The 24,691-nt window shown below is 31.2% G+C and overlaps 2 protein-coding genes across 2 annotated transcripts; both read left to right on the top strand.

Moving 5' to 3' along the window:
* The first annotated feature begins 2,395 nt into the window (after positions 1-2,395).
* Positions 2,396-3,082, top strand: LOC107646220 (uncharacterized). The gene has a single exon (XM_016350419.2). It carries the CDS (start codon positions 2,396-2,398, stop codon positions 3,080-3,082), a length of 687 nt encoding a protein of 228 aa, XP_016205905.2.
* A 10,275-nt stretch (positions 3,083-13,357) lies between these two features.
* Positions 13,358-15,982, top strand: LOC107645286 (cysteine proteinase 15A). The gene is made up of 5 exons (XM_016349274.2): positions 13,358-13,592; positions 13,839-14,067; positions 14,576-14,695; positions 15,118-15,361; positions 15,454-15,982. The coding sequence occupies exons 1-5, from the start codon at positions 13,387-13,389 to the stop codon at positions 15,735-15,737; spliced, it is 1,083 nt and encodes a 360-aa protein (XP_016204760.2). The 5' UTR covers positions 13,358-13,386; the 3' UTR covers positions 15,738-15,982.
* The last annotated feature ends 8,709 nt before the right edge of the window (positions 15,983-24,691 follow it).

Here is a 24,691-nt window from a genome sequence, read left to right as displayed (position 1 = left end):
TTAAAAATACTAAAAAGAAAATAAAAACAAACACATCCCTTTCAATTTTATTATTGTGTATGTTGGGTCTTGGCACCATTTTTCTATCGCTAGCAGCAAAATAAAACCCACCATATATTCTTCTTTGTTGCTTTTATTTTTGGAAGTTTGGGCAAATAACCCACACCACGCCATTACAATGAAAAAACAACCACAAAATGTCATACATATACATACATAATATCTACATTTCTTTTGGTGATGATTATTTCATTTTGACAGGACTTTGTTAAGTTGAAAATAAGATAAAGTTAAGAACTTTGCTTAACATTTAGTTGTCAATAATAATAATAATACCATATTAGCCTTATCGCTTTCTCTTGATGATAAGTGTGCTACGCCCTATTCCTTAATAATTAAATCCATGTTGTTTAGTTATGAGTGTCTATATTATGTTTTTAGATTTTTATGTGTGTTTTTTTTAAGCATTAATTTTTAGTTATAGAAAATGTCAAATTTTAAATCAGATTGTTAAAAAAAACAACAATGCTAGGGAACAAGAGGGTATCAGCCAAAAACCAGCTAAATGCCTTTGAATGAATCCAAAACCTTTACGTGAATGGTGCTTATGCTAGGTATTAAGATGTTTTTTTTCTTTGTAAATTGGATGGTTCTGAATCTATTTTCTAATTTATCATGTTTTAAGTATTTGGAGAGAGAATGAGGGTGAAGAGACGGAAACTAATTGAATCAGTTTCCGTGATTCACGTGGTGAAATATTTAATAACCAATATTTTAAATCATAAATAAATAAAATTAATTACTATATTTATAATTAATTAAGTTGTTTTATTTTAGGCTGATTTGGAGTTGGTTCATATACTTTTCCTAAAAAAAAAACTCAGGACATTTAAGGGAATGAGTATTTATTGAACCCACTATCTTTGTTTTTTTTTTTTAGTTTTTATTTTGAGAGATAATCTAAATATCTAACTCAACTATGTGTTGGTTTTGTCATCAATATTGTTTACTCTATATATGATTTTTTTTTCTTAGTTTAATTTATAAATCAAAAGCATTAATAATTTTGTCTTCATACCTTCTATTTTTTATTTTATATATATATATATTTTTTTTTTTTCTTTTTTGCTGTCTTTGTGAACCTTTTTGACCATACAATATTTGAATATGACAAAAATATTGACAAAAACATCTTTTTTCGGAGTCTCTCATCACTTCCTCTGTCTGTGTTTTTTGCTTTACCTTTTAATAATTTGAATCCCAGAATGTTTTGTATTATTATTATTGTTCCAGAGCAGTCTCACCCTAAATCATTACCTATTTTGAAAATTTGATTTACTTTCGTATATTGGATTATTCAGAATTTGTCCATTGAATGAGAGTTGGAAACGGTGATTATTAATTAGATAGATCTTAGATGTGAGTTTAAGAGCATGCATTTTTTAATTATTCCATGAGTTGTGTTATAAGTGCAGACCATGCATTTTTTTAAAATATTATATATCCCATGCTAAATGGTGGAAACTCAGGTGCAGTCGACTTTACGTGAAGTTGATAATTGAGAGCCGTTAGATAATTTGATTGATTTTTGACTAAATTTTCATCTAACGGCTCTCAACTATATATCAACTTCACGTGAAGTTGACTGCACCTGAGTTTTTACCATGCTAAATTGCTAATAAGCTTTTTCTTATTCGAAGAAGAACAATAATGTTATATGATCAACAAAATTTATTAGTTTTAGTCAACACTTAATAAATATTCTAAATTTTAAGTGCTAAAAATTTAAATTCTAAATATATAAAAATAATATGTCAATTAAGTATTGATTAATATTATTAAAAAGTATTAAACTCCTAATATATTTTTCTAAAAAAATATTATTTTATGGTCAATGGAGTAATATAAAGACATTTTTGTTACCTGACATATGAGTTGAGAGACTAATAAACTAACCATTTAGTTACTAAATAGCTGAATTAGTTAGCTAGTGGAGATATTTATCACAAAGTGGTTAGAGTAGAGCACTATCAGTTGTTTTGTGTGTGTATGATAGTATAGTGTGTGTGTGTGAACCTAACAAATGAGTTGAACTTAACTCATTATATCTATGCTTGTATATAAGGCTTGTTATGCCTCACAGTTAGTTGAGTTTTGCCATTTTCTGATTCAAGTCACATTTTCATCTTTCTCTTCTCTGTTTTTCTCTGAACCTGCACATTCTCTTGCTACTCTCACTACACCTTCAACATGGTGCGGTGAGCGTGGACCCAAAGAGGGTAGCATGTGTAAGAAGCAAGGAATTGAGGAAGAAAAAACTTGATCTTTGTGCCTCAATCATCAATTTGAAGAGCACAGAACTCCAATTTCACAAATCAATGAAATTAGGGGAGAGATGGCGGAACCATTCGCTGCGAACTCCGGTTCGTCATATTCTGCGGTAGAGTTACAAAGAATTACTGAAGTTCTGAATCAAATCGCGTCAATTCAAGCCCAACTAACTCGGAACAGCGCCAACTCGAGTCAAGATCCAACAAACCCTTACTTTCTTCATCCTTCTGAGAGCGCTGGTACTCCTCTCATCCCTGTTATTCTGGATGGCAAGAACTATGGCTCTTGGAGTAGATCAATGGTATTAGCATTGAAATCTAAAAATAAATTGAAATTCATAGATGGTAGTTTACCAAAGCCTGATGAAAATGATAGTGTGTTCGAATCTTGGGAAAGATGCAATACCTACGTCGTAGCCTGGATAAACCTCTCGTTAAGCCCTAGCATTTCGCAATCGGTAATATGGATGAACGTTGCTAGCGACCTATGGAATGACCTAAAACACAGGTATTATCATGGTGATAGATTTCGGGTGGCAGAATTACACGAGAAGTTTTATGCATTTAGACAAGGAGACGTGGATGTCACAACCTATTTCACTAAATTGAGGGCAATTTGGGAAGACATAGAAAATTTCAGGATGATTCCTTCATGTGAATGTGGAAAGGATTGCAAGTGTGGTTTAGGTGTTGTGAGAAGATACAAGTCTGAAGATCAAGTTACCCATTTTTTGAGGGGTTTGAACGACTAGTACTTGGCTGTAAGGTCCCAAATTATGCTCATGGATCTCCTCCCCGATATCCACACAGCTCTTTCAATGCTCTCTCAGCAGGAAAGACAGCAACATAGCTTGGAACCTATCTCAACTGATAGACTCGTGGCATACTCTGCAACTTCCTCAAACACTATGGACTTCAGTCAGAATAGAGGGAGAAGAAGAGGTAGAAAAGGTAGGCAACAAGCTGGAGGGAAAGGAGGTCGAGGAAGACAACAAGGAAGAATGCAGTGTTCACACTGTGAAAAATTGGGACACACCATAGAGACATGCTATAAAAAGCATGGCCTTCCACCACACTTGAGGCAAAGGAATGGTGGAGAAGCTGCTGTAAACATAATGGCCACAGCAGATACTGAGGATGCAAATGGAGAACTCAGTATGCAGTTGGGAGAGTCCGAGACTTCCAATTCTGGATTTACTGCAGAACAGAAGGAAGCTTTATTGGCATTGCTTCACACGCATGAACTAAGGAACATTCATAGTACCAACCAAATTGTGACTTCACAGCAGTCACCACCTCATCAAGGTAATTTGGTGCATGTTTTGCATTTCAAAACAAGTGTTAAAGCCCTAAACATTTCAAAACAAAAGTGCGAATCCTGGGTAATCGATACGGGTGCTACAGATCACGTATCTATACCTTGGATGATTTTCAAAGCTATCAACAAATAGATCCAATTATTGTGAAACTACCAAATGGTTCTTACACTACAAGCAGTATAATTGGAACTATTGTATTTTCTGAAAATTTGTATTTGAAAAATGCATTATACATTCCTTCATTCAATTTCAAGCTAATTTCAATATCCAAGCTTACAACCACACTGCCCAGGAAGGAAGTTGAATTTGCTTTGTGGTATCGTAGAAAAAGAAAAGTAGCTGCAGATGAATGCCCAGAATAAGCTGCCTTAGAATAGGCTATGGGACTTGAGGCAGAGAATGTCCTTACTGTCTTAGTTCAGCTAGTCTTATTAATTAGATCACCTGTGCGTGCCTTATAAAGAGAGGGAAGTCCACCATCTTTACTGATCCCCTTCGGCAAGTGAACATAGGTGGGCCTTAGCTAGTGGCTTCAACCCGCTCTTCAGCAACTAAGAAAGAATATGATTTGCCTTCCTGCAGACATGGACTTTTACAGTCACTATTGGGTCCCATCCCAGGGCTTCTCATGGGGATTACGGGCTCTTTGGGAAACAAACTCTTGTTTGTGATCTTCGTATCCTATACCCCCATTTGTGGCTTTCCCGGTTACAAGCATCAGCGGTTTCGGATATCACCTACAATATTTGTGATGAGTCTTTGGAACCTGATATCCTTCTTCTCACTTGTAACTGACTGACTGAACTAATAGGGTACCAGTTTCCTTCATATTCTTTGCACAACCGTAACTAGCTTCCAGGTAGCTCTTTCGCCACGCCATTCCTTCTTCATCTTACCAAGGAGTCGTGCATAGCCGTCTACTTGTATGCGAAGGCTGTTAAGCGCACTATGAACTTTTCTGAAAAATTGTGTGAGATACAGGACTGCAGCTCCTTGAGGATGATTGGAAAAGTTGAGGTTGTTGGAGGCCTCTACACACTCAATAAGGAACATTCATTGCATACAAATTCTACACCATACATCATGAGCATTCAAGGCACTCAGGATAGAAGTCTTTGGCATTGTAGGTTAGGGCATCCATCATTAAATAGCTTGAAATCAATACAAAAAATTTATCATTTCACTACTTGTAATGACACTGAGATGTTACCCTGCAATGCTTGCCACTTGGCAAAGCGAAGAAAGCTGCCATTTGCAGCAAGTAATAAGATTGCATCATATTGCCTAGAACTCATTCATGTAGATATATGGGGACCTTTGTCTATTTTGTCCATAGGGGGTCACAGGTATTTTTTAACAATAGTGGATGACAAGTCTAGGTACACTTGGTTGTATTTCATGAAAGCTAAATCAGAAGCCACAAATTTGTTAAAATCTTTTGTCAACTTCGCTAAAACACAATTCAATCAAACTGTAAAAAAGGTGAGAACTGACAATGGACCAGAATTTTTAATGCCAGATTACTATGCATCCAGTGGCATAATTCATCAAATAACATGTGTTGAGACCCCTCAACAAAATGGTATTGTTGAAAGGAAACACCAACATGTTCTTGCTGTAACCAGTGCCCTCTTATTTCACTCAAACATTCCTAAGTGCTACTGGAATTATGCCACTGCACATGCAATTCACTTGATAAATAGGCTGCCATCTATTTTCTTAAAAAATCAATCACCCTACCAGATTTTGCACCATTCCTTGCCCCCTATATCACAGTTGAGAGTCTTTGGGTGTTTAGCATATGCTAACACCATTACGACAGGGAGAAAAAAACTTGACCCAAGGGCAAAGAAGTGCACCTTTTTGGGATTTAGGGAAGGCATTAAAGGTTTTGTTCTGTTCGATCTTCACTCAAATGAAATTTTTGTGTCCAGAGATGTAAAGTTTTATGAAACTATTTTCCCTTTCACCAAAATGGTTGACCCACATTCACATCCTATATCATCACGGATTCATTCCATGCCTGACCCTTTCACATATGATACATATTCATACACTTTACCACAAGTCCAGCATCCACACACACACGAATATCTGCCTGAACAGCAGATTTCTGCACCCATTCCACTAACATAGAGCACTACACACGTCATTGATCCATGCATCAGTAATGATTTAAACAGAGACACAACTGAACATACATCCATAGATTCTCTTCATACCATTAACTCTCAACATCTTATTCCTTTAAGAAGGTCCACAAGAGAGCATAAGAAACATGCATATCTCAAAGATTCCAATGTATGAGTGTCTCCATAGCCCCACCAAGCAAATATCCTCTCACACACTTCTTATGTTATAATGCACTTTCAGCATCACATAGAGCCTTCTCCCTAGCCATCTCCACTGACAAAGAACCAAGGTCTTATGAGGATGCCGTAGCTCATGCTTGTTGGAGGAATGCCATCAAAGATGAACTCGATGCACTACAGCAACTACAGACTTGGGAAATTCAAGCTCTCTCTCCTGGCAAGAAAGCCATCGGCTGCAAATGGGTGTTTAAGCTCAAACACAACCCCGATGGGAGCATTGAAAAACATAAGGCGCGACTAGTTGCGAAAGGCTTCACCCAAGTACCCGGCATTGACTACCTCAATACTTTTAGTCCTGTTTTAAAGCTCAGCACGCTTCGCGTCGTACTTGCCTTGGCTGCTGCCAAAGGTTGGTTTCTTAAGCAGATTGACGTCAACACGGCTTTCCTTCATGGTGAGTTGGAGGAAGAGGTCTATATGCGCATCCCCCCCCCCCCGAGTTGAATGCCCTGCCCAATCATGTTTGCAACCTGCAGAAGTCCCTTTATGGCCTGAAACAGGCAAGCCGACAGTGGAACAATATGTTGAAATCTGTTCTGTTAGAGAGTGGGTACAGCCAATTGAAGTCTGATCACAGCTTGTTTACCAAACACTAAAGCAGTGGCTTCACTACACTATTAGTTTACATAGATGATGTGGTGTTGGCAGGGAACGACATGAGTGAAATCAATTCCATTAAGGCATTGTTGCATGAGAAGTTTCGTATTAAGGACATTGGTGATTTAAAGTTCTTCCTAGGGATGGAAATTGCTCGAAGCAGGGAAGGCATTGCTTTATACCAACGGAAATATGCCTTGGATTTATTACGAGACTCTGAAATGGAGGAGTGCAAACCAGCTTCGATCCCAATGGATTATGGCACTAAGTTGACAAAAGATGAGGGGGAATTACTACCTGACAACAGCGCATATAGGAAGCTAATTGGCAAACTCCTTTATCTGGCTAACACAAGGCCAGAAATTAGTTTCGCAATTGGCAAGCTCAGCCAATTTCTTGAGAAACCAACCACTTTGCACCTCAAGGCAGCATATAGAAATTTGAGATATATCAAGATGGCACCTGCAATCGGGTTGTTCTTCCCGTCCAAGTCTGATCTGCTAGTGTCAGGATTTAGTGACTCTGATTGGGCGGCATGCCCTGATTCGTGAAGATCTATATTTGCCTACTGCTTTTACATTGGGAATTCGATTGTTTCATGGAAAAGCAAGAAACAAACGACTGTGGCATCATCTTCTGCTAAAGTAGAATATCGAGCGTTGGCCTCAGCCACTAGAGAAGCAATTTGGCTAAAGAAAGTCCTAAGTGACTTGGGTTTTGTACTGGAGAAACCTATAAGTCTATACTGTGATAGCCAAGCAGCCATCCACATTGCTCACAATCCAGTCTTTCACGAACGAACGAAGCATATTGAGGTTGATTGCCATGTGGTAAGAGACAAGGTGATGGAAAAACTCATCCATCTACTTCCTATCTCGACTCATGAACAAATAGCAGACCTATTGACAAAGCCACTTGCACCGAAAACCTTTTCCACTCTCTACGGCAAGTTAGGACTACTAGACATTTGTACTCCTAATTTGAGGGAAGGTGTTACCTGACATATGAGTTGAGAGACTAACAAACTAACCATTTAGTTACTAAATAGCTGAATTAGTTAGCTAGTGGAGATATTTATCATAAAGTGGTTAGAGTAGAGCACTATCAGCTGTTATGCGTGTGTATGATAGTATAGTGTGTGTGTGTGAACGTAATAAATGAGTTGAACTTAACTCATTATATCTATGCTTGTATATAAGGCTTGTTATGTCTCACAGTTAGTTGAGTTTTGCCATTTTCTGATTCAAGTCATGTTTCCATCTTTCTCTTCTCTGTTTTTCTCTGAACCTGCACATTCTCTTGCTACTCTCACTACACCTTCAACAATTTTGAATGAAAAATTAGTTGAATTTAAATATGAATTATATTAAAATTTATTATATAAATTCAATTAAAAAGTTAATTTTTCAGCTAATATTAACTAATTTTTTTAAATTTTAAACTTTAAATAATAAACCTACGTCTTAATTTTTAAAATTTAAATCTAAATCCTAAATTCTTTAAAAAATAAAAATTGAAAATGTTATTATAAAAAAATAACTAATATTAATTAACTAAAAGTCAATTCTCTCTCACAAGTGTAACTAAATAACAAAATGTAAATATAAAATCTAAACCATAAACCTAATATACTTAAAGCCTATCTCTAACATAAACGTATGTATTCTCTCTCTCTCCTTATCTCTAATAATTCATTTATTAGGATTACTATTTCTGCAATCCAACATGTTCATTGGAGTAAAGTATTTTGTGGAAGAAGTATCCAAATTAAAATGACAAGGTCTACAATTAACTTAATGTTGATCATTTTACTAAAAAAAAGTTGAGAAAAAAATCGGTCGCTAAATTGATGATTATTTTATTTTATTATTATTATTATTTTTTTTTTTTTTGTAGTGAGAAGATGGTGTTGAGAATAATCTTTTTGTCCATGGAAGAAAAAGTTGGTGTGAAAATCTTCCAAAGTTGACAAAGAAGATTCCTATTTGTTCATGATTATAAGTGTTGGACGCATGGCGGTGTCTGACCATTCATGTTGGAAATTTCACAATAACAATGTGTCCACATACATTATTCAAAATTCCACTTGATGGACTATTTCTAAACATCATTTATTAATATTTTAAAAATTTAATGGTGTATATAGTTTCACTAAATTTATAATTAAATTTTTTATTTTTTAATTTAATTTTTATATTATTTTTAATTTTATATATTATTTTTTAATTTAATTTTTATATTATTTTTAATTTTATACAAAGTTACTTTGGTCATACTTTCCTAATAAACTTTCACATATTAATTTCTAATCATGTATATATAATTAAATTATTACAATGTTCGTTATATTCATTTTTGTTCTACTGAGCAGGCACAACTAAAATAATAAAGATCATGTCATGTTGCTCATTGCAAATAATAATTGAAATAAATTATAGTTCCTAATAAAGGGTGGATATGAGTTAAATTGATGACGACTTATCCACCGTTCCATTCATATAAACGTATTATGTTTGTGAACATGATGAGTGCCCCCAAAATTATCAATACCATTATAACATTTTTGTCCCATAATTGCACACGTAATGATGGTATATCAACTCATTTGCGAAAATAAAAATATATTTGTGTCATTTTTTCTGTACCTTCTTTTGTATATATTTTTTTATGATATGAGAGACAAATATTGTATTTTCTCTTATTTCTTATTAATCGCTTTTAATATAAAAATGAAAAATACGCAAAAAAAATTATACATAAAAATAGTACATATAACATTTTTTCCAGAATAATATGAAAATTGAAACACACTTAGCTTTACATTGAGTATCTTTGTCGAAGGTAAAGTATATTTTTTTCCCTAAAGTTTGTCAAAAGTTTTAAAAATACCCCTGACTTTTATTTTGTTTCAATTTTGTCCCAAAAATTTTCGATTTGCATCAAATATATTCTCGACGACTAAATTTTCAAAAAATTTAAGATCAATTTAACGATAATGCATGAAAATTATGCTTAATTTGTTTGTGTTGAAAGGTTGATTTTATGAAATTATTGTTGAATTGGTCTTAAATTTTTTTAAAAATTAGTCGTCAGGGGTATATTTGCTACAAATCGAAAACTTCTTGGATAAAATTAAAACAAAATAAAACTTAAGAGTATTTTTGGAATTTTTGTCAAACTTTAAGGATAAAAAGTATACTTTACCCAAAATCTTTCATAATAAAAAATGTATTTTATTCTTTTTCTCATTCCGTAAGCTTTTTTGGCTGTAATGGGTTGGGCCTTTCAAAAAGGCCTGACAAACACTTTATTGTCAGGCCACAAGGTATACAAAAAATTATTTTGGGCCCTTTTTTACAGTTAAAGCATTGGGTGATATAGTTCATGAAAGCTTGTTTAGACATAGTCTATAAAACAAAATTAGTAAGACCCAAAAGGCCGAAACTATCTCTCGTCAATATAATTTAAATTCTTGACCAAAAATATATATAATTTTAAAATTAGTTTGGGTTTAGTCGTGGTATAAAATTCATAAGTTAAAATATAATTTTGAAAGATAACACACAAAGAAACAAAGACGAAAAAAGTCACTTTATTGACCATACCCTTAAATTGTGGACCGAAAAATTTTAATATTTTGGGCCCTCAGAGAATTAGAAAGACAGAGAGCGAGACAATAGAAGAATAGTTTGAATCTGGGTTGGGTATTTGGGTCGGGTGTCCGGCCCAATCTACATCCAGAAAAATGAAAATCATCCCAAAAAAACAAAAAAGATGAATGTGACTTTTAAACTAAGAAAAATTCCTCCTGTCCAAAAAAAAAAAAACTAAGAGAAATTCTTAGAGATAGCAATTTTTAGCCTCGTCATTGTTTGATTAATATAAATATTAAATTATTTTTAATAAATATATTTTATTAATTTATATGTACAAATTTTAATAAATATAAATATAAATTATATTTTTTTGTACAAATTTCTATAAATATGAGAGTAAATTATTACTGATTAAATATTGGTTCAAAACGATGATATTTATGTAGAATTTAATAGCATAATTATTTATATGTCCTCGTGGACTGCCATGCCTTTTTTATTTTTATTTTTTTATTTAAAATTTTAAACCCGATAAATTTGATTATTCAGAGGCATGGGGCATGCCAAGCCTTGTTTAATATACAAATTTTCCATCTTTTAATATTAAATAATCCTTTTTCCTTCCCCTCCTTTTCTTCTATCTTACCATGGTTCTTGGAGAAAGACATACTATTTAGTATTTTTAGTTAAAAGCATAAATACTTCTCATAATTTAAGCCCACATACACCTCAAACCTTAATATATCAAATTTTTTTGGGTATGTTAATTAATATATATATATTAATTAACAGAAAAAACAATCGTCACTGATGGAAGTTGGAAAAAACAGAAAAAGCAGGATTTGGAATCAAATTAGCTCCAATTCTTTGAAATTAAAGCATCTCTATCCTTTGATTCCAAAGCTAATGGCACGTATTTTATGTTGAATTTATAAATTTACTTGTTTTATGCGGAAGATTATGGAAAGAATCAAAGAATTATTATAAAATGAAGCAACTTGCGTGTGGAAAAGGTGGCTTTAAAAAATTGATTGATAAAGACATTTAAAGTAAAGATATTAAGAAAAGATAAGAAGCTTAGAAACGTAACATTGAATAGGGTTTGGTTTTAGGATCGAAATATTTAATTAAATTAAAGGACGTTGAAAGATAATGAAATGCAACGACAAATTGGTAGCAAAAAAATTAACATAATAATAATGCATAGAAATTCATGCAAAAGAGACACATACAATAAGTGAACGAACTTTTGATATCTAAACTTAAACTTATTAGCTTCAATACAAAAACGTACATAATATATATCGGTATATTGAAAAAGATTGTTATTAACTTATTATGTATATATATAACATCAATTTAAGCTCAATTAAGCTTATATAATTTAATTAAGGTTAAATTATTCTGTTAGTCCTTATAATTTCGTGAAATTTTCAATTAGGTTCCTATATTTTTTTTTTAATTGGGTCCCTGTATTAATTTTTTTTTTCAATTAAGTCCCTCTTAGTATTAATTGACTTAATTTTATAGGGACTCAACTGAAAAAAAAAATTGGTATAGAAACCTAAATAAAAGAAAAAAAAAAGCGTAAGGACCAAATTAAAAAAAAATTGGTGCAATGACTCAATTAAAAGGAAAAAAAATATAAGGACCTAATTAAAAATTTCGTAAAACTATAGGAACCAATAAAGTAATTACCTTTAATCAAACATGGTGGCATCAAATTTTTAGTAATTCGTAATTAAACCTTGAGATCTTTTGCTTTACTAATACAAATATGAACACTCTTTAAACCTCAATTTTATAATAATTATACAAAAAAAAAAGTATTCGCCTATAATTTGCAATGTTATAGAACATCAGGATTTGGATAAATAAATTAATATTAGTGGAGAATGCAGATATTTTTTCCTTTCTCAATATTAAATTACATTTGGCACTTTACTTGTGCAACGTGAGGACGAAAGTTTTGTTGTACCAAAACAATTACTTATAAACTAAGAATTTAATTTCTTATGTGTTTAACTTATAGTATAACTTTTCTATACCACTGTCGCATTATATTGATGAATATAGAGAGTTAATTATATATTTTTATAGTTATTATTTAAATATAGTACCAAATAATAAGATTTAATGGAACGACAATATATAAAACTTTTATATTATTAGTGCAATAATTAAAGTTCATTATCAATATTGATTTTCAATGTATTGCTTTTGTTTAAATTGATAATAATATATTCAAATGAGAGGCAGTAAGCAATATAATTAAAAATAGAGTTTCATTAGCAAACCGAAATTATTTTTAGTCAATATAAATAGACTACCTTTTAAAATTACATTTACATATAAAATTTTAAATATTAAACCCCAAATATTTTTTTTTCAAAAAAAAAAATTAAGAAAGGTATTTTGACAATAAAACATTACTAATATTAATTAATTAAAAATTAATTTCGTATACTTATTCATAAAAATAATATGATGAGAAATATAAACAATAAACATGAGACGGTATATTTATATATGAGGAGTGTTAGAGGACGAGCAACTTTTGTGATTTGTAGCCATCAAATAGCTATTAATGATATTTTTAATGGTGTGAGATTTCATCCAATGATGTAGAATTATTCATTTTTTTTTTCTAATTACATGCTGTCCAGAATTTAATAAAGTTGTTATGTATTATGAGTATTAGGAGATATAAATCTATCTAATTCTAATAATAAAATAAAACAAGTTTAATTATTATCTAGAGAAGAGGATCTAATCTTATATCCATATATTGATGTTTATAGATATTTAAGGAATGAAAAAAATTAATTATTACACCATAATTACATGAAAATTTAAAGATGCTAAAATTAAAAGAAATTAGTTGATTATAAAGTTACTCTAGTCTATATTGCATTTAATATAATTAAAATGACATTATGAATTGGAAAATATCAAAACCCAAAGATGACACCTTTGCACAGAAAGAATGGATGAACAAAGAAGAGCCACGTGGCAGTGATCATGTGAGGACTGAACTCACAATGGAGCAGAAAGCGACCGACCAATAACATATCTCCACGTGTCCCAACCTAACATCACCCAACCCCTAATTAAATTCCCCCACGGATTCCAAAAATATCTTCAATCCACTCTCATCTCCATTGACCAAACAATGGCTCGCCTCTCCCTCCTCCTCCTCCTCCTCGTCGCCGCCGTCGCAACCGCCGTCGACGACCAAGCGGATCCCTTGATCCGTCAAGTAACCGATGGAGACCATCACATGCTCAACGCCGAGCACCACTTCACAACCTTCAAGACTAAGTTCGGAAAGTCTTATGCCACTCAAGAAGAGCACGATTACCGCTTTGGCGTCTTCCAGTTAGTTACTCCAATCTCTACTGTTATTAAGCACGTGACTTAATTCAGTAACAAACTTCTGTTTAGTTTGTTAGAGAATAAATCGATGCTTTATATCGTAGATCTGGCGAATAAGCTTACATGTTTATGTTTCTTATTATAGCACGTGACTGAATGAATATAGTTCGTCAGATGACGGTTATTTTTCTGGTATTGTTAGTTGAGAGTTGTCACTGTAACTGGTTTTGTTTGATCGGTGCGATGTAGGGCGAACCTGAGGAGGGCGAAGCTGCACGCGAAGCTGGATCCGTCGGCGGAGCACGGTGTCACGAAATTCTCCGATCTGACGCCGGAGGAGTTCAAGAGGCAGTACCTTGGGTTGAAGCCGCTGCGGCTTCCGTCGAGCGCTAACAAGGCTCCAATCCTGCCGACGAGCGATCTTCCAGAGAATTTCGATTGGCGTGACAAGGGAGCTGTTACTCCAGTCAAGAACCAGGTACGTATTATTATTATTATTATTGAGCTATTAAAATTTATTATTTTTAGTCTCTAATAGTTATTAATATTTAAAAAAATGAGATAAAATTAGTTGTTAGATTATTAGACTAAAAAAATTAACTTAATGGCCAAAAATAATAAATAACTCTTAGTATATTATTATTATTATTATTATTATTATTATTATTATTTAGTTTACTGATAAAGTTTATTTGAAGTATATAGGTTGGTTAAGTCTAATTTTCAAGTATTAAGTATTAACTCAAAATGTCAAGTTGGAGGTATTTTCAGTTAAGCACTTCCAAAAATATTTGATCATGCTAATTTAACCTAAGTTTTATTTTTATGTTAAATTTTTCTGAATCTCTTAGTAAAAGCATATGTGTACTGGACTGAAAACATGACTAGCTAGGTAACAAAAGTTTGTGGTCCATGTTGGTGTTGGTAATTTTCTCTTGATTGATGACCCCTGCTCGGCTAACTCTTATTGATGATGGTGTTTTCAGGGCTCTTGTGGTTCATGTTGGTCGTTTAGCACGACTGGAGCTTTGGAAGGAGCTCATTATCTGTCCACCGGAGAGCTTGTCAGCCTTAGTGAGCAACAGCTTGTAGACTGTGACCATGTGGTTCGTCCTCATATGCTTATTTAAATTTTCATGAAATCGTTGTGGTTATCAATTATGATGTTTAATTACATTGATATGTTTTTTGAGATTAGAGAATACTACATACTATAAATTTTATAAACTAACTTGCAAATTGAGAGGTATTGTGTGTAATCTGAAAAATTGATGTGATTTAATTTACCCTTTAACAAAAGATTCCCACACAGATAGTAAAATTAACCAGCACCTGCTATATGATATACCGCTTATCTTAGAACCATGATGATTGATGAGTGAATCAACATATAAGAAATCATTATGAAGATTTAAGATCTTAATGTTTTCCTGACATGATTTAGAATAGAACACAAGGTGGTCATTTGATGGATTTACATAGTTGTGGTTTGAAGTTGAGTTAACAGCTATGAATCTATGACTTGCAGTGTGATCCAGAAGAATATGGAGCATGTGACGCAGGCTGCAATGGTGGGTTGATGAACAATGCTTTTGACTACATACTCCAGGCTGGAGGAGTACAGACAGAGAAGGACTATCCTTACACTGGAAGAGACGAGACCTGCAAATTCGACAAGAGCAAGGTCGCAGCTACGGTTGCAAATTTCAGTGTGGTTTCCCTTGATGAAGACCAAATTGCTGCAAATCTAGTGAAGCATGGCCCTCTTGCAGGTACCTAATCTTAAATTGTTTCCTTACTTCCTCATCTGAAGAACTGTGTTTGGCAAAGTTTGATGTTCTGTTTTTTGCTTTGCTTGGTACAGTTGGTATCAATGCAATATTCATGCAGACATACATAGGGGGAGTCTCATGCCCCTACATCTGCGGCAAGAATCTGGATCATGGCGTGCTCCTAGTGGGTTATGGCGCGGCCGGATATGCTCCCATTCGCTTCAAGGACAAGCCATTCTGGATCATCAAGAATTCATGGGGAGAGAGCTGGGGAGAGGATGGATACTACAAGATCTGCAGGGGTAAGAATGTGTGTGGAGTGGATTCCATGGTCTCAAGTGTAGTAGCTACTACATTTACATCTAGCAACAATTAAATTAAAATGCAACAAGGACTTTACTTTATCATTCTGGAGTTTTATGTAAATAATAACATGTATGCTGTGAAATGTTCTGCTAGAAGCTAAGTAAGTATCTTTGTTTAGGATCTCAGGAAAAAAACTGCAATCTTCAAAGTTTGGTTATGTATTATCTAATATCTGTATGCCTTGTAAGTCCAGTGCCAAGATATTTGTGGCAACTTGGCCAGTAATTAAATGAACTGGAAAACTTTGCTATGAAATCTTATATCTTATGGCTTTCTCTAGTAATCTGTTTCGTTTTATATCGTTGTGAAAAATTTGATATATTCTTAAATAAATGTAATCTAATTAATTCTTGACAACATTATTTCAGTTTTAGTTCTGATTCCCTACTTAATAACGTGAAACAATGTTCAATATTTACGTGCGCTATAATACTAACCTGCATTGCCATATCTAAGTATGAGATATGACCCATTAGACATGAATTCATAGTATTGATATAATGATAAATTGACCCATGATTTTGATGTTCATAGTATAAGCGTCAAATCTTAATCATTCATCTACTATTTGAAAATCATAAAATTAAATCTCTGTATCAAATGTATAGTTAGAAATTTAGAATTTAATATCTATGCTATCTGTAAATTTAACAAATGAGTTTACCAAACATTTTTTTTTTATCTAGAAAAGAATCAAACATTATAAAGGGCTATCTAAAAGGCCAAAGTAGACATCCAAGAGTGGGTAAGGTAGCTGTGGGGCTACCTAGGAAAGAGGCAAATTAAGAAAGGGCTACATACTTAGGTTAATCAAATATTGCTTGGAGAATTAGGTGGCTGTGACCACTGACCTTTAACTGAAGGTGGCATCTTTATATTAGTCATAAATTGATACAGCAAATGAGTGTGTTAACATTTTTGAAGATCGATGTTGCAAAAATGAAGATGGCTCACTTCAAATTAATCATCCAGGCAGAAATAGAACCATCTTGATTCAAACGGTGTTATGGTCTTTTCCTTTTGTTATTCACTATGCTTATTAATTTGATTTCTAGTTGGTTTTCTATGCAATGGTCCTTTCATTTTATTTTTTTTTCATTCTTTTTGAGTGGCTTGATTTTTCTTGTATTGTGCTCCTATCTCCTTTGAGTGTCAAAACATTATGCAATTATTGAAACAAAAAATTGAGAAATCATGTTATCTACTTCTTCTTAGAGAAATCATGCCATCCAAGTATAGAGCTATTAAAGTTTAATTAGGTTAACAAGTTGAGTTGGTCTAGTGGTTAACTTACTAGTCCGTTTAAACAAGCGTCGGAGATTTGAATCTTGCCTTGTGTATGTAGTAACCCATTGGCTAGCGGCAAACCCTTAAATGAAGCTCAGATTCGTGATGGATTAGTCATTGACGTGTCGGAATGGGGGATATGGTGCGAAAGAAAAAAAAAAGTTTAATTAGGTTGACCCCTTTTTTTTTGTAATAATTAGGTTGACCTTTTACATGGGTTGACTCCGAAACCGCACACTAAATTATTGTGTACTAATATATGGTTGATCCAATTAAAGTTTATATATAGGCCTAATAAAAAAAGACCAAACAGAATGCTAACCCAAGACTGTTGAGGCTTTCATGCTACTAGAGCCCACCTTTTACTCTCAAGACTTATTAATGTTCCATATTTGTATATTCCTATATTACATCCATAACTATTTAAGGTAAAAAAAAAAATTATTTAATTTTAATAGCAATTCGTAGTATATATGAATCATTACATAAATGTGCTAAGTAAACTTGGACTGACCCAAACTTTTTTATTTGTAGGAAGAAGCTATGTATATTGAAAAATGAAATTAAATCCCTAAGGAAAGCCACCCTAAGTTTGAATAGAATAAAATTAAAGTATGCATAGTTTCTACTTAGCTTCCAGCTCTCTAGCTCCTGTAACTTTGGAAAAAGATATACACTGATAAGTATGCCGTAGTACTTCTTTTTGTTGAAATTTATAATCATATAATTACTATCATAATAAGTATTTACTCTTAACAACTTTTGAAGAGAATAAGATAATATGAAAATTTTGGTCAATATATAATATTGGACAATAATTGGAAATAGATAATACAGCTAAAAAGAAAATGATAAAAGGTACTTCCTACCATCCAATACGTTAAAAGAATCCTTTAATTTCTAAGCGTGTATATATGAGATCATGCATGATTTATTATTTTATTCCATTTTTAGGAAAAGACATTATAACCATTTTTTTTTTATTTTCAGAATTGCATTATAAACTAGTTAAAAATATACCAAGAAAATTAAATAATATATTTTACTCTATATATTTCTATAATTTCTTTTATAAATTTAATAAACAAATAACACTAAAAATAAATTATTAGTAAAAATATGAGTTTAATTACTGTATCGATCCCTATAATTTTATTGAATTTTTAATTAGGTTTTTATATTTGTTTTTTTTTTCAATTGAATCTATATACTATATTAAATTTTGTAAGTAAGTCTCTACTGTGATAAAAACGTTGAAATTAATAGAATATTCTGTTAAACAAAATAAATATGCCTAATACTTGACTGAATATTTTATATAGTTTAACAAAATATTTTGTTAATTTTAATATTTTTATCACAATAAAAATTTAGTTACAAAGTTAATATGGTATACGAATCTAATAAAAAATAAAATAAATAAAGACTTAATTAAAAATTTAATAAAATTATAAAAATCGACAGAATAATTAAGCCAAAAACATGTGTTGATGTTCCTAATAAGGGCACTACCTAGGCACAAATGCATGCGCATAAAAGTTGTCTCAAGAAATAAACAAATAATAATAATGGAATTTAAAAGAGAAGAGAAAAAGGAAATAAATAGTGTTTTTGTTTTGTGCTCTTCATCTCATGATGACGATAAACAAAAGGGTGGTTCCATTTTCTAATCCCTAATTAATTGAATTGAATTAAAGGAAAGAAGAGACGTAGTTGGTGAAAGCTAGCGTGTGTTACCTTGGTTGAGACATGATGACAATTTATCGGCTGAGAACGAAGCCTATAATCCACTTAAAGAGAAACCTATAACCCAAGATCTTCGCTCTATACATAATCTAAATTCTCATCACACATCATTTCACTCACATGCAAAAACACTCATTTTTGGACCCAACCCTAGCTAGAAAAATAACCCATAACTATGTCATCTACTATATATTGTTATATTAAATGGGGACCACGAAAAAAATATTTCATTTTCATTCTTATCTTATCAACACTTGTTTTAATTTGTTTGATTTTGCAATCTACCCATTATATCGTTGTACTTGCATATTTTGAAGATTGAGGCATCAATTCGTTCAATTGTTATGACCTTAAGCTCAAATTAAAGGACAACCTAACTTTAAAAGATTAGCTTATTAGATAGGATAATTTATTTGTTCGGTCTAATTTTAATAAAAATAACACAGTTTAATTGGTCATATGTATTAAATTTTAATTATTTAAAATATATTTAAAAAAAAAAGTTTTTGATATCTTTATCTGAATGAATTTTTAATTATATATATATAATTTCTAATTTTATCATCTCTTTTGAGTTTAATAATAACCACAATAGCTTAATTTTAGCTGTTTATTCTTCGGATGAGTATCTAAACTTAAAATCCTAAATCTTTATAAAATACTAAGGTTTATGAAATAAAATGTAGTGATTTTTTAACAAAATAAAGTATTGATTATTATATATTAAATCAAGTGTAACTAAAGGACAGTTATCTATAAAGTGTCGTAAATTCGTTTAGCGACAATTTAAAACCGTCACAAAATTCTTGTAAAACTATCGATATTATTTGTTTTCCTTTCAGTGTATTAGATGAAAAATCATTCAAACTTATGATGGATTTTAGTGGGTTTAAAAATTGGTTCATAAAGAAAAATATTCAAAATTTTATAAAGACATTGTAGTAGATGATGTATCTCTCTAGGACATGTAGAATCCAACACATCCAATCAATTCTAAGACTGGATATTATTCATGCTTAATATGAAATTTGTAGGGCTGAACATTTGTTTAATTTGTAGACCAATAACAAGTAACAAACTTTGAATAATAAACTCACATGTCTTATTAGAATTGAAGGTATTTATATCAAGCATAAAAATTAAACTAGCTCATATAAAAGATGGGTTACACGTTATTCAATAAGCTCTTATAAAAGTAAGGGTTAAAAAAAAAAAAAAAACTTTTTGTGATATTTATCGGTATTATTATAATACATCTTCAAGATTTTAATTCCTATATATTATCAAGTTATGAATGCTATTTTTTTCTAAGAATTATCTAATAATGCATAGTGATAAAGGGCAATAAAGTAAATGGATGATGAAGTTAATTGCTTCCCGGTAGGTAATTAACTACATTGATGTAATGTTATATTGTGATCTCTTAATTTATGTGATATTTTTTATAAATGTTTCCATGAAATTTATAATAACTATAAAAATTTAATTAAATAAGTTAACATTTTTAGGTATTTTATAATTTTATTTTAGATGTTTAATAATAACCTTGACTTATAAAATAAGAGATCAAACAATTTATCCTATTTTTTTTCTTACAAAAAGAAAATAAATGTACATTGAGTTGATCTTGTAAATATAAATTTCATCATTAGGTTTTTTATTATAAAAAATATTGTTACCTACACTTCAAGTGAATAATTGATGCATAAATTAGGCTGATATTTTTAGTTATAGAAGCTGTGAATGTGTTGTGCCGGGTTATGGATTATAGAGGTGCTATACCAATATGTAGAACAACTTTTTCTTAGAGATGGTGTTAAGAAGTTGGACCATCCGATTTCATTGTTTTTAAAATTTTGTTAGCAAATCGAAGAATCCGTTTTGTATGAAGAGGAGATCTGGACATTCACATAAAGCGTATCGGACCATGCGATTTGTGCTTTTATGTGAATGAAATCGGAGGGTCCGTTTTGATTATTAGTTATTTTTTAAATTAGGATCAACAGCTCGCTGGGTTCGAGTTGTGGATTTTGATTTCTTGGACTTTTTATTTTTTTTTAACTCAAAGGATGAAGCAGCCGTAAGTTTTCATGGAGGAAGAAGATGGAGTTATTTAAACTGGGTGAGGAAGGAAGCAAGGAAGGAAAAATGAGGGTACGCATGCAAGGAGTCCGAGTTGTGGGGTTAAAGGGGCACCGTCGCTGGGGAGCCACTAGCGTGCGACACGTGGCTTGTGCTACCATAACTCGGAGAGTCCGTGTTCCTCCAACAACTCGCACAGTCCAATTTGCACCTTGCTAACATCACACTCATGTAAAGTTTCCCTCCTCTCCATAACACCGTCCTACTCCAAATTCCTCTCCATAATAAAATTAATTTGTGCATAAATTATATCTATTTTTAGAAGAATGAAAAAAAAAAAAGAAATATTATATATTTTAATTTTGTAAACTAATTTTTTTTTCAATATTTAAATATTCAAATAGTAAGTTGTAACTTTTAGAACAGCAATTGAAGTAAGGAAATTAGGAAATTGATTGATTTGAGTTTGGGAAATAAAGAGAAGAGAAATAATAAGGTGAAGGGAGGGAAAGCAAAAACAAGCACAAGGCTCGAGAGTTAAAAATGGATGCTTCGATGGGACACCCAAATCATTCACATTCTCATTCTATTCACTCTCTGAAATATATTCAAAGTCATTGCATTATTACACGTTCAATTTATGTAAATAGTGCCATCTTATTATTAGTGTTACTAAAGTTTTATTACATAACTATTTGGGCAACAATATGTATGTGATCTGATTATTTATTAGAATTAAGTTGTGACATAATAATCTTAAGATCACATAAAACACCAAATGAAATTATTAAGTGGATGGTAATATTGTGTATATTTTTGTTGTTTGTTAATTTTTATAGAAAACAATCTTGGCAGTGCATGTATCTTCTACTGTTAAACCGCCACTAAATTGTGGCAGATTTTTTTAGGGTTTATTTTATTTCTTAATAAAATTAATTTGACTACAAATAATCTACTTAATTTAGTAAAATTTTTCATAAGAGAACTTAAAAAATAAAATAAAATAAAAGTGAAAAATGAATTTTTTTGAGTGACATACATCAACTACGTACGAAATTAAAATTATACATAAATTTCATAAAATTTTCATTCCATTTTTACTTCTCATTTAAACAAATACACTCTTAAAGTTAAGAATATAATAATTAAATAATAAATGCAGTTTCCACCAATAACATGTCGCTTTTGGAGAAATTAGATGAGGAACTTGACTTGTTTAGCTACCGTTAATTTCAAGATTCCATGTGTAAAAAAGTGAAAATAAATATATATTATTGACAATGATGGCTACTTAAATAAGTTATCTTGTTGGGCCAGCCCAAACCGACCTTGAAATTGGTCTACTAATTCAATCATGGAGTGGAAGTTCTACAGTACAAAAACACCGGTAAAAAGAGCAAGGTTCTTCTCAATTTTGACGCCAAAAAGAAAAGAAATGAAAAGAGAAAAAGAAAAAAAAAATTCTCACTTCTCTAACCATTCTTTTACCAATAATAAATGGCATGAAACAACACCTTGATCAACCTCAAATTGTGATTACTTTTTCATGTAGTTGATTCTTCTAGCTTACATAATTAAGGAGAAGTCATATTAATATAATTTAGACATCTATAAGGTAGCGTGAGGTACTGAGACAGAGACTGAGAGACTGAGATTTAGTATCATGTTTATTGATTCAGAGATTGATACTAAAATTTTTGTCTCTGTCTATAAAATTTCAGTATTTCAGTACCTACAAAAAGTAGGGACACATGTGACTAAATTTTTTAGAGATAGAGACTGAAACTTTAATAACATTTTATACCTAAAATATCTTTATTTCAATTGATTATTTTCAATTTTACCCTTTATACAAATTAAATTAGAGTTTTATTCTTGTTTCAATTTCTGTCTCCCACTTTGCACCAAACAGAATACTGAGATTTATTTGAATCTCTGTCTCTTAGTCTCAGTCTCTCAGTCTCAGTCTCTCCATCAAACACTACCTAAAATACCTAATAAGATTCAAGGGTAAAAAATAAAGTAATACTAGCTAGGAAAAAAAAATATAGTCCAAATAAATTTGTCTTATTTAGTATTTATTAATTTTAGTAATAATTAATGAATACTAAACAAAACAAGTTTTAGTTGTTTTTGACAAATTTTTTTGTTTGTTACTAAATATTTTCAAAAAAAAAAATTTAAAAGTTTAAGAAGTTCATGAGGAACCAAACGGGAACAAAATTTAAGAAAACATACTCTAAATGCTAAAATGAGGTTACACCAAATTATGATGATTTGAATGTTTAATTTTTCCCCTTAATTAGTCTAATCACTTGAGCTTATTATTAGGTCTTCCCCTAAACTAGTTTGTTTATAAAGGAGCTCTGATTTTATATAATTTTCATGTTTTCTTTCCCAAAAAGTAATGTTGACCAGAATTATTGAATAAGAATTCATCTATGTTGATGAAGGAACGCACAATCAAAAATTGAAGGAATAATTTTCTTGGCCACCAATCAAATTTAATATTGATTATTCAAATATTAGGCTATGCACCTTTGATGATAAGGAGAAGCAACCAAAAAAAGTTTGGTTAGCATGTGCTCTAAGAATTACTTAGAGTGAATATCCTATTCGATCATTATTTCGAAAGGACAACGAGGCTAAAAAAAAAATCTAATTTTGCTCTTAATTTTTTTTTTTGGATTAATTAGTCTCTATGTCAAAAAAAATAACATTAACTTTTTTTTGTACAGAAATTTCGTTGTTCTTTTGAAGTAATTGTCAGAGACTGAATTGAATTTTTTTTTTATCAAAAACCTCGTTGTCTTTCGAAATAATTGTCATAGGCTATTTTGAATTTTTCTCTTAACAAACCCACATGAGAATAGGTTGAGTTTTAATATCTTTAAATAGAGAAAAATAACACTAAAACAAACTTTACTACTTTTGTTATGTACTAACTTTAACTCAAGTAAAATTAAAAAAAAAAAGTTTAAATAATTTCAGACCTAATGACTTGAGAAAGAGAAAAAAAAGTATAGTTTCCTTTTTTATATATGTAAATTACCTTTTTTTTTTAAATGTATTTTTAGATTAAATAGATTTCTATAAATTAATTCAAAATGCACTAAAATAATAGAAATGTGATAAGAATAATAGTAGTAGTATATTAAAATAAAAGATGTAACATGCATGGTGGACAAGGTGCCGCCGAATAATAAAAATGGCAGTAATATATAGTTGGTGATGATGGAAAGTGATACGATCTTCTAATAAGTAGCAGCAGAAAGATGATTATGATTTGTTTCCTCGGGCCCCTAATAATAACAATTGAATTTTAGAATTCAAGAATATATAAAGTTTGTCTTTTGGAAATGATAGAATAGTAGTAATAATAATAATAATAGAATTAATTGACATTGGTCGGGTGAATTTTTTTTAAACATGGGAAAATATAAATGGATTTGAATGTATAATACATAGATATAGGATTAATAACAGATTAATGATTAACGGCTGGAAATTATTCAAGAATTTAGAATTATTGATTTGACGGAGGGAGCTATATGTCATTAAAAGAGAGAAAAAAAAAAAAAAAAAGAGACTAAGAATTGTCGAATTCGAGAAAATTTTAAAAAGAAATCGTGACTCATTTAAACAAAAAAAAATTGTATTTTTTTTTAATCACTAGTTATAATTTATGTAATTTTTTTGTGATTTTTTAAATTGTTACTCACAATTTTTCAGATAATATTTTGTATATGGATGCATTATACTAAATTTACATAATATTACCGTAGGATTGATTGGCAATGGGTATGGTAGAATAGGGTTTGGACCTTACTTTAATTCTATTCGCGGGTT

Source organism: Arachis ipaensis, chromosome B6, assembly GCF_059453495.1.
Source record: "Arachis ipaensis isolate K30076 ecotype BB chromosome B6, ASM5945349v1, whole genome shotgun sequence".
NCBI classification, from domain to species: domain Eukaryota; kingdom Viridiplantae; phylum Streptophyta; class Magnoliopsida; order Fabales; family Fabaceae; genus Arachis; species Arachis ipaensis.
This window is presented reverse-complemented; position numbering and strand designations above follow the sequence as displayed.